This window comes from Branchiostoma floridae, chromosome 10 (genome assembly GCF_000003815.2).
Source record: "Branchiostoma floridae strain S238N-H82 chromosome 10, Bfl_VNyyK, whole genome shotgun sequence".
Lineage (NCBI taxonomy): Eukaryota > Metazoa > Chordata > Leptocardii > Amphioxiformes > Branchiostomatidae > Branchiostoma > Branchiostoma floridae.
In genome coordinates, this window is record NC_049988.1 from 2,276,093 (window position 1) to 2,287,478 (window position 11,386).

At 39.2% G+C, this 11,386-nt stretch overlaps 1 protein-coding gene across 1 annotated transcript; it reads right to left on the reverse strand.

Moving 5' to 3' along the window:
* Positions 1 to 5,531: 5,531 nt before the first annotated feature.
* LOC118424235 (kelch repeat and BTB domain-containing protein 2-like) lies at positions 5,532 to 10,519 on the reverse strand. Its single transcript, XM_035832776.1, has 5 exons — positions 10,484 to 10,519; positions 9,533 to 9,793; positions 9,072 to 9,211; positions 8,668 to 8,874; positions 5,532 to 7,697 (listed from the first exon to the last, which is right to left on the reverse strand). The coding sequence occupies exons 1-5, from the start codon at positions 10,517 to 10,519 to the stop codon at positions 6,812 to 6,814; spliced, it is 1,530 nt and encodes a 509-aa protein (XP_035688669.1). The 3' UTR covers positions 5,532 to 6,811.
* Positions 10,520 to 11,386: the final 867 nt, after the last annotated feature.

The window sequence follows — 11,386 nt, forward strand, 5'->3', positions numbered from 1 at the left end:
CTTCTCTCACAACCACAACTCACACAATTACCAAACCAGACAGACATCACTCCTATACAAACCCTTTTTTAAGACCACAACAGGACAGCGTACATTTGCCTACAGAGGTGCTAAACACTTTAATTCACTTCCAGCCTACATTAAGCAAGTTCAAAGCCTAAATTCATTTAAGTCAGCTTTGAAAGACCTAAATAGTCCCTGTACTGAGTAGTGACCTCTGACCTCCCAAACTGTCGACCTTGGATCGGATTATGATTTTGATTTATCTGTGTCTTTCATGTTTCAGTTGTATTTATATGTTCCGACGTACATGTCTACTTTTCTCTCTGTAAGTTGTTTTGTTTATTTCCTTGTATGTATATGTGAAACTGGGCCCTATTGAAAACCAGTGTACTAGCACTGAATAGGCTACCCAGGTGTATGAAAATAAACAAACAAACAAACAAACCCGAGAATACCAAAGAGGTCAGTAAGTGGGGAGGGGGCATGACAAGGGACACATAGGAGCCAAGGGATGTTGAACATTGATGGTTTTAGTAAACAATGAGTTGTCATTGTTTTGTGTGTTCTGTAGGATACATAGCATATTATAATGGTCATTATTTCACTCTATTTAAACCAAACATCACGTCAATCCTACCTGTAAAACAACCGTCTTCTGGTGACTTTCCGCCATGTCACTTGTAAACATGGCCCTGAAGTAGGGGCTGGCCGCGGACAGAACAAGCCGATGGCAGGGAAACCGCCGGTTCTCGACTTCAAGGACGACATCCTGCAGTACCTCAGCCTTCTGTAAGTCGCACACAGTTCCAAGAAACCCGTGCAGATAGCTCTCGTCTTGGTAGGAACGATGACGAACTGCGCTGACGAGGATTTCTTGGTCTGCAGCAGCCATGTTGATGACGATTAAATGACACCAGGGTCAAAGAGTAGCTAGGCAAGACCAACACTGATTACCCACATAATGTAGCAGGAAGAGTGCTGGCATCATATCTCGAGATCGAAGGATGTCTTCCATTACATGTAACTTCTTGATAGTGAAAAAATTACCAGCAAATTTAAAAAAAAATATTTGGTCATGTCTTTGCCGGATGTGAATCTATGTAACAATATGTATACATTGGGCCAGCTGATGGGCATACAGTGGAGCTAACGTTATACATTTTTTCTTTGAACATGACATTAGATGGATTACTTTACAACGGGCATTGAAACAGAAGAGTACTTGGCAAAACCCACGTGTACTGTATTGTTTGCAATCTCAATAAATCAAATCAAGTAAAAAGGATTACATGTATGTATCAGTGGATAATTATTGTTTACAAAATGATACAAAAATGCACATTGTAAATGGAAACATAAATCCGTGTTAATATAATGAATAACACCCAATATCGTGTAAGTCTCAGTCATGTTAGATTTAGTCTGCAATCATAATCTGGTGCACTCTTTATGAAAAGCCATAACATTCCAATAGGCGTCTGAAGCAAAAGCCCTGAACTCTATGCAGTCCTTCACTGAAAGGTCTGACCAGTGTATGGCTGCTAGAAGTGCAACTTATATTATTGTTCAAGTAAACTTATTATATCATATAATCATGTGATGCAAAAAGTCAAATATAAACACTACGGTAAATGGCGTATAGCATATAAAAATAGAGAAAAATGAAAACAAAATGTATAGCACAAATACAAAGTTAACATAATACAAAAAAACGGAATATAAAACAAGGACAGCAAAAATTCAAAGTTAACCTAATACAAAAATAGAAAACAAATTCGGAGGGCATAAATTCAAAGTTTGCTTGAATTTTACAATAACAGGAAACAAACTAGAACAGAACAATAAAATGTTAACCTAATAAACTGAAAGCAAACCCAGACTAATGATTACGGGTAATAGATTGGTTTGATCACACTTCTGCGAACTACACAAACGGCTTGTCACAGGGGGTGATGAATCGTTTTGACCTTTAAATACATGTACATCACAATTCATTCGAATGTGTACACGTTAACCAAAAGTCCATTCTTCCAGCACATTTTAGTGATGACATCACCTTGTGGTGCAAGCAGTTTTTGTTGTCTGGAGAAGTGTAACATCTTCTGTTACGCACATGATGACACATTGAACGTTTTCCTTTCATTTATTACGAAGTTGGTAGCCTCAAAAGAAAGAAGAATCGTGCGCACATCAGATCACAAATGCATCCTTATCTATAAGAAGGAATAGGGTTTTCTATAAAATGTACTGCAAGATCGATCCCATTGTAGGGACATTAAGCAAAACCTACGATATAAACAAAAATGTTGTTAAACAACCCTGTCCTGCAACCGTGCAGAGCTCTATTTGTTTTTATCATTTAACCCTATTCAGATCGGGCTTTTTTGGTCATCCCTGGACCGGGGGGGGGGGGCTTTTGAGGCCCTCCACTTCTAAGTCCTCTAACTCTTGAACGACCTGCCATAGGGCCACCAAATTTTCAGGACATGATATCGACATAATATCTGACAAGTATTTAACGTTTGACGTTACGTTGACGTAATATGACGTAATTATGACGTCATTAATTTGATTATATTGGCTGGACCCATGAAAAAAGGGTATTCTCAGACAACTTCAAGTTATACTACAAAAATGTAACAACAAGTGCAGATAACAGAAAAATAATGTTTATTACGACTTTTTTTGCCAATAGCAACATCGACGACGTCATAATGACGTCATAAGTACTCCCTTCTGGAGTGGAATGCCCCTTTAATGAAACATCAACTTATCAATAAAATATTTTATGTCATGTTAAAACAATAAGATGTACCTCAAAAGCCCTGACACCCACCTGTCCTCCCTGCTGTGCTGCACCCATCTCACCTCAGCCTCCCACACTGTTGTCTCCTCTTTAACATCTAGCTCATCGTGGCTGATGATCTCAGTCAGCTGACTGACACTCAGGCTGCAGAACTCCTCACTAGAGGCAACCTGTGGAGGTGCAGAGTAGATGTATATGTACCAATGTATTGCAGGAAAGTGTGATTTAACATTGTTGTTAATGTGGTGATCAAAAGTAAAATGTAAACAATGATCTGTGTCTGTTTTTTTATTGCCGGTATATCTAAACTTCAGTTTAACATACTCTGTACTTCAATTCGAAAGATTCGAACTCGCTTAAGTGCAACGTTGCCAAACAATTGTTCTTGAACCAAACTGGTTGACCTGTTCCATAGCTCTGTTGTTTTGTTGGAATCGACCAATAAAGTCGTTGATGCGATGTGATTTAATGCCAAGTCAAGCTATTTGTGATAGGCTTGCAATTTCTCTGGTTGGCACGATATAAATAAAATACAAAACGGCTCTTCAAAATTCTATATCAACCTAAATCCCGGTCCTCCCACAAATCCAAGGTTGGGCCATACAGAATACTGTCATTTATATAGAATAGAAAATCATGTATTCATTACATATCACATAATTCCTATTACGCATCACATAATTTGTTCTACTGTTAGTACTAGAAGGAAATAAAGTTGACAAAGAAAAGGAGTGATGATATACATGCACTGCAGCAAAACCTATGTTCCTGTTCTGTGAATTAAAACTTAAATATCTGTTTATTTTGTATCTCTTTCATTTACATTCCAGTGTGTGCAATTCATTCTCTTTATGTTAGGTACGATATGAGATTGGAATTTGGGACATTGGACTAACCCATTATGAAGACTGACCACACTAAAATGCCTGACAATCCACTTCTGACAACGACTCCGGTCAATATCCTGCGAGTAGACATAAAAAAACTTGTACAGGTTCACACAGGTGGAGCGCTCCACTTTCACGTTTTCTACCATGTAGCTGCTGCAGGTGTCTCTCACATAGTCCAGTTGGACGAGGTCGGCTGCCTGGTACAGGGGCTACACTTTGTCCAGGGACACATGGAGGGTTCCCGAGTAGATGTAACTCAGGATCTCCTCAAACATGGCTGCATCCAAACCCTGCAGAACAACACAATGTAACAATGTTTAACCTTTTACCACAGAAAGCATCATTATCAAGGTATCTATAGCAGGGAAATATATAGTCACAGTTTGTTGCCAATAAGGGTGTCAGGCAGGGGTGTAACCTAAGCCCTATCCTTTTTAATCTTTTTATAAACGACCTTGTTCACGAGTTAGATAATACCGAATGTTCTCCACCCGCACTCAATAATTTATTAGTGTCATGTTTGCTATATGCAGACGATGTCTTTTTATTCTCTGAGACCCAAAAAGGACTGCAAAGTGCATTAGATAAACTAAACATATTCTGCAATAAATGGAAGCTCGAAGTGAATCTAAAGAAATAAAAAATCATCATATTCAACAAATCTGGCCTTATATTTAAAACAAAACATTTTATTCGGACAAGAGAGAGAAGACATCGTACCTTCATATTGCTACCTAGGTATTACCATAACATCATCAGGTACCTTTTAATTAGCCAAAAACAATTGTCAAACAAAGCGAGCAAAGCCATGCACAGCTTCAAATGTCTAACTAGTTCATCAGTCTCACCCGATAGCCTTCTAAGAATATTCGATTCCTGTGTTAAACCCATTCTGTTATATGGTTGTGAAATTTGGGGTGCCGAGAAATTAAATGATACATCTCCGATCGAAATTACACACAACCAATTCTACAAGAACATTCTTGGGGTCTCTAGAAATAGTAGTAATTTAGCATGTAGGTCCGAATTAGGCAGATTTCCACTAGACATAGATATTTCCGTTCGACTTGTAAAATATTGGTTGTGTTTAACACAAATGGATTTTACTACGCATCCATTACAAGTAAATGCACTCTTGGAACAGCATAACTCCGTTGTAAACGGCCGGAGAAGAGCACTTTTACAGCGTGTCAAAGATTTACTTGATTATAGTGGATATTATTATCTCTGGTACTCTGACAACTCACTCTGTGACCCTGTATATGTATGGAATATGATAAGGAACAGAATTACCAATATGTTTATCCAGACGTCTCTACATAATATAAGTATAGATACCGGTTGAGCTGAGATTCTACAAAACTTGTAAATCTGTATACGCTAGAGAGAAGTAATTAGAACTAGTTGAATTCGAGCTGCGCTCCGCAATAAGCAAAGTCAGAATTAGCGCTCATCCTCTTGAAGTGGAAAGAGGGAGATATAAGAGATTACCAGTGTGTGAAAGAATTTGTAAATATTGTACATCTAAAGCAGTGGGAGACGAAATACATTTCATTTCCAAATGTTCTTTCAGCGAAACCGAAAGAATCACTCTGTTTAGAGAGGTCACAAAGTATTATCCCAACTTCCCAACATTGACAGACGAACAGAAAGCCACTTTTCTCTTGAAATTGCAGAGCCCACGAATTTTAGAAAATGTGGGGCTTTTCGTCTCCCTCTGCTTCCAAAAAAGAAGTCAAACCCAACCTGTTTAGAAATAGCCAACACTAGCATTAGATTAGAATATTGTTTATGACTGTCCATTGTCACTATGTGTATACCATGTACTTGCAATTAGCCCTCGGGCACGAACTTGCAAATAAACTTCTTATATAAACAAATTCTTTTGATTATAAACTGAAGGTTAAAGTTTCATCCTATTCTGCTTTTTTATCTACATAATCTCTATTACTAGTACTAGTTTTGGGACACATAGTAAATAATAATTTTCTGATTACTGTAAGCTCTTATCTTTGGGGTAGAAGTACAGGCTCATGATATTGATTTGTGAACGGCAAAGTTGACCTTTAAACCCTAAACACCTCTAAAGGACCAGTAGGTGGGAGGGGGTGGCATAGTTAGACACGCATCAAAGGAAAGTTTAACATTGTTGATATTCTGAATAAAAGGTATTGATTTTAGACAGAAATTATTTGTATGTGGCTCTGAATCGTAATATTTACAGGTTTGTGGTAGCAAAACCTGTATTATTTTTAGGACTTATTTGTTGTTGTTGAAAGCGAAAAAAAATATGGTCAGGTGAATCCAGAAGCAACAAATAATAAAACTTTTTGTATCATAACAATAAATAACAATCAATATTTTTATCTGTGCAGCTGAAAGGAAGGATATACGTGTCCTTTATTTTAGTAGTAAATTCTACTAGTACAATGACATTCAACAACATTCAACTAGTACACTGGAACAAACGTTACTTCATATTTCATATGCCCAAATGGCCATGATATTCATGTACAATCTGTGCCTTAAATTTATCATAGATCATTCTGCCCAGCATCTCTAGTGTCCTTGCAACTAAAAAATGAGATAACTCAGTACTTTTATCATCTATTAGCTGTGAATAGATGCAATGGTTCAACAATATTGTCAACATTATTTCTAAATATCATAAAAATGACTTGAATTATGTTGACTCCGTCCAGTAAACATTACTTGTAATATCTAATAACTGGTAATTAAAAAAAAATATTTGTAAAAATCCATCTCTCCACTCCCACCAAAAAGAATGCTTGGTATGAGAAAACAAGTGTCCCAAATCCAAAACATACAACTTATCCATATTCTATTTTGTTCTCATCAGTTACATCTAGCAAATATTTCATACCAATATGAAAACTACAAAAATACCTACAATTTGAATCACTTTGTCATACAAAAACAGATTTTTTTCTCGATGGTGCCATGTCCAACACAATACCAGAAGATCAAATGTTCCCGTATTCAAATGAAACAAAGAGGGGCTAACGTCCAACCACCAAGGTGCTACTCAAAGTAAAATAAAGCCACTGTAAAAGGCACGTAACAAAAGGCAACAGCAGCACTAATGATATAATCAGACAGCTGTGTCCCCTGCATCTATGGTTCTCTGTGTGTTAGCACACCTGTCCTGCACACCTGGCAGGTAGACACGTGCCGCAACAGGTGAACAGTCCCAGTACACGTCAGGCAAGGTGTACTCCGACTCTCTCCAAACACCTTCATGCCTGTCATACACAAGTACTTGCCGATATTTACACTTTGCGGCATCTAAATACACATGTAGCTGGTTCTCAAATACAAAGAAATTAGCATTGTAATCTCTATCCTCAGCCTCAAGAGGACTCTTCCAAGCTGGAAGCTCCTGCCACCTGTCTGCTTCAGTATCGTACACTGACACAGAAGTAAAGTTCATGTCTGTGCGGAAGATCTCAGTACCAAGGGTAATATTGGTCCAAAACACGTGGGTACTTTTAGTCGGTGGGGCTCGCTGGAACCAGCGATCCTCCGTTGGGTTGTAACAGTACAGTTCTCTTGAGCATAACAAATAGAGGCAACCATTTGACAATGATGGTTCCATGTCAGAAATGTCATCTTTAAGCTGGGAACAGTCCTGCCACTCACTGTTCGTGTTCTTGTGATACCTCTTCATGCTATATCTAACAATATGTGACGGCTTGGTCCAATCACAAGCAAGGTAATAAAGATGTCCATCAAGGGCCAAAAGGTGCTGATTTCTTATCAATCCGGGAAGCTTCTCCACTACTGACATCTGTTCCCAGACACTCTTCATTTGCTTGTACAGCAGCAGGGACATCTGATCCTCTGATTCCTTAGCCAGGACGTAGATTTCGTTGTCACTGGTGACTGTAGCACTGACGATAGGAGGGATTTCAGTGAAATGGATGCTAAAGGACTGTCCTATTCTGGGATTGATGCCCTGCATCCTGTTGGGGTTGGGACTGAAAAAAAAATGAAAATCGAGAAATTAAGAACAATGCACAAATCTTGCTTCATTCGTATGGGGAAGGTTTAACTTAAAGACCAACCCCGTACTATAAAACCACCCAATAAATTCGGCTAACGTAAACTACTAGAGCTCAGTCTTCTGTTCACTGTGGTGGAGTTCACATCGGGGAAGGCTGGCTTAGACGGCTGACCAACACAAGTTTATTTTCAATTCAATGTTGATATTAGGATACTACATTAGGTATTAAAGTATGATTATACATAAAGCTTTACCTAACCCAGAATATAAAGTAATGAAAATGCTGGCTTGTCTTACTCTGGTACTGTGAGACATACCTGACAGTTACATGTACAGTCTACATAGCCCCTGTTGGTACACTTGGAAACAGACACCACATTATTAGCCATATTTCTAGACACATAAATATCAGAGCTAATTCAGTTATAAGGAAGATTTTCAAGTTGCAATCATGTGTAGATACAAAAAGACATTTTGATACAAAGTTGGCAGAGCAGACTTGAAAGTTTCAATTTGAACACAAGGTTGGTTTCCCAAAATTTGAAAGTTGCTGTTATTAGGACCTCGATTATGTAACTTTGTTACAGCTATCTGGATCATTCTGCAGGGTTTGATAGTGTTTCCTTGAAAACCAGTAGAGAAAATATTTGAATTTTTGACCAGTATTTTATGCTAATCTGTCCCTGCCTTTGTTTCCAGTGTGTAGACAGTCTGAGATTTTTATTAGTTTATGTATTTATAGGGGTCAATTCACCCCTCTAGCTGCTGGGATGGTCACAGTAGGGAGTACTTCCTTAGTGCTGTGCCCAGGGCACTCCTGTTTGGTCTTTAAGATTGAGGTCAACTACAACCAACATCATAAGTTTCAGTTACCAGATGGGACCACAAGGACAACAAGAAATATTAAAGCCTCCAAATAATGCTCTAGTTAGCTAAGTTCAGACCTGGTTTCAAAGAAAAGGACCATTTTCTCTGCACCAATCCCAAATCTTGGCTTCATGTTGGAGGCACCTCTAAGTACCCCGTTCCTGATGACCTCAGAACTCCCAGGATCCTCCTTTACCATGGGGTGTTCCGAGATAGCTGCCGTGTCGTCTGGGGTTAGCAGGTTGAAGCGGATGTGAGGGAGGATGCTGGGTAGGTGATGCTGTCTGTACGGTACAGAGGTCCAAAGTTTTGTGGACAAATTTCACTGAAGAAATTTCTTGGTATCATTCCATTATCCTTCCTTCTGGCATTATAACCTGCCAAAATGTTCGTAATAGATTGGGTTTCTGCAGTCATTTAATGTGTTCACAGAATTACCAACAGGTTAGACGAATAGACGACACCCATAGAAGGCACCCACCTGTCCACTCTGCAGTTATGCACCCATCTCACCGCAGCCTCCCACACTGTTGTCTCATCTTTAACATCCAGCTCATCGTGGCTGATGATCTCAGTCAGCTGATTCACACTCAGGCTGCAAAACTCCTCGCTGGAGGCAACCTATGGAGGTACAGAGTACATGTATATAAACGGTACTGGGGAAAATACTATTTTATTGACATTGGTACAGGCCGGTTCAGACCTTGTTAAACTGGCAAAATAGCACTGAAAAGTATATTCTATCATATATTGTATTTCTATAATCAGATTACAAATTTTACACTCGTATTTGAAAACCTCTCACTCTACTTACACAAGGAAGGGAACTATAAAGGTTTTTTTTTAACATACAAAGAATTTCATGACAGATTCCGACCACCATTGTATGAGAGGGATTTATACATTGAAGTAACCTACTATCACATTATTATTAAGACCTACCTCAACAAAGTTTATGTCAATCAACTGCAGACAAGCTTTGCGGACAATGTCAAGGGAGTAGACATCAGCAAACTTGTACAAGGCCACACAGGTGGAGCACTCCACGTTCATGGCCATGTAGCTGCTGCAGGTGTCTTTCACATAGTCCAGTTGGAGAAGGTCGGCTGCCTGGTACAGGAGCTGCACTTTGTTCAGGGACACATGGAGGGTTCCCGAGTAGATGTAACTCAAGATGTCACCAAACATGCCTGCATCCAAACCCTGCAAAATAATGTAACGGAGGAAAGATCAAACGTTTATCACACAAGGTACGTGTAAGTTATTATCAGGGTATAGATAATCAAGCAGATCCTACGACAGCATAGGATAGTATCAGAATAGTTAGATGTTACAATGCACGCGCAGGTGAGAGGAACTCTGTGTAATATGTCAAAGTTGAAGGCCCTCAGACATAAACAGTCATGTCTCTACCATCTTCTCAATTTGTGTAACAGTATCCGGAGAGCAATGGCGTCTGGAAAATGGCGGAAATTTCTAGGTCTGGGGCCTTCAACTTTGATATGTTACCCAGACTTGCTCTCACCCACGCGTGCGTGGTAACTTATGTGAGAGGGCTTGTATCACATATATTTTACTTGTTTCATCCCATTCTGTTATTCTATCTACATATTCTCTATTACTTTTTGCATATATAGTAGTCTGTTTTCGACATTTGGAAGCAATCATTTTTTAAACTTAAAATACAAACTCATTATTCTGAGTGTGGCCCGCGAAGCTAACCTTTAACCCCTAAACACCAACAGCAATAGTAAGTGGAGAGGGGGCATTTATAGATAAGATTTGGTTTGGGTAAACAATGGATTTCCCTCCGTTCACATGTTCTCTATAATACGCATCATATTTGGAAGATCCCAGTTTCACTCTATTGTAACCACGTCACGCCAACTGTACCTGTAAAACAACTGTCTTCTGCTGACTTTCCGCCATGTCACTTGTAAACATGGCCCTGAAGTAGGGGCTGGCCGCGGACAGAACAAGCCGATGGCAGGGAAAGCGTCGGTCTTCGACATCAAGGACGACATCCTGCAGTACCCCAGCCTTCTGTAAGTCGCCAACAGTTCCAAGAAACCCGTGCAGATAACTCCCGTCTTGGTAGGAACGAGGACGAACTGCGCTGACTCAGGGTTCTTGGTCTGCGGCAGCCATGTTGACGATCTTGGTATAACCAAGGGTCAAAGGGTACAAAGTTTGATACTGATAATCCACATAATGTTGCAGTATGAGTTATGTATCCATCTGTCAAGAGGGTTTTCCTACTACATGTTTGATAATAACCGATAACAAAATCTGCACCGCTGGCAGGAAGATCCTGTTCCTATTTTACATAAAGTTATGTCAAATGAAGTGATGGTTTTGTTGTGAAACTATGCCCGGGTTACAAGGAGTATTCGCAATGTTTTAGTAATGTAGCACTTTGAGCTGTATGTTAATCTAATATGTTTACATTGAAACTGAGGTTGTCTCAGTTGGTATCTTTCCTTGAAAATACGATATAACAGAACCAGCTGCTGCCACACCGCGTGCCTGCGAAGCTGGTGTGTTACGCCGAATGGCGGTTATACCGGCTATATAGATACAGATATCATCTCGGTCTAAGTCGTTTCCATATATGCTGGTCTGATGCCGAAGTTGCTTTGAAGGAAAATACAGATGAATGAATGGGGTAATATTGTTATTTTTTTCATCCTAGAAATAGTCTTATGCTGTTAAAAGATAACAGATATCTTGTCCCAAAAGGTATCAAAACACATCAGAAATTCACCCTCATCAATTTATTCAAAGTACGATTGACCT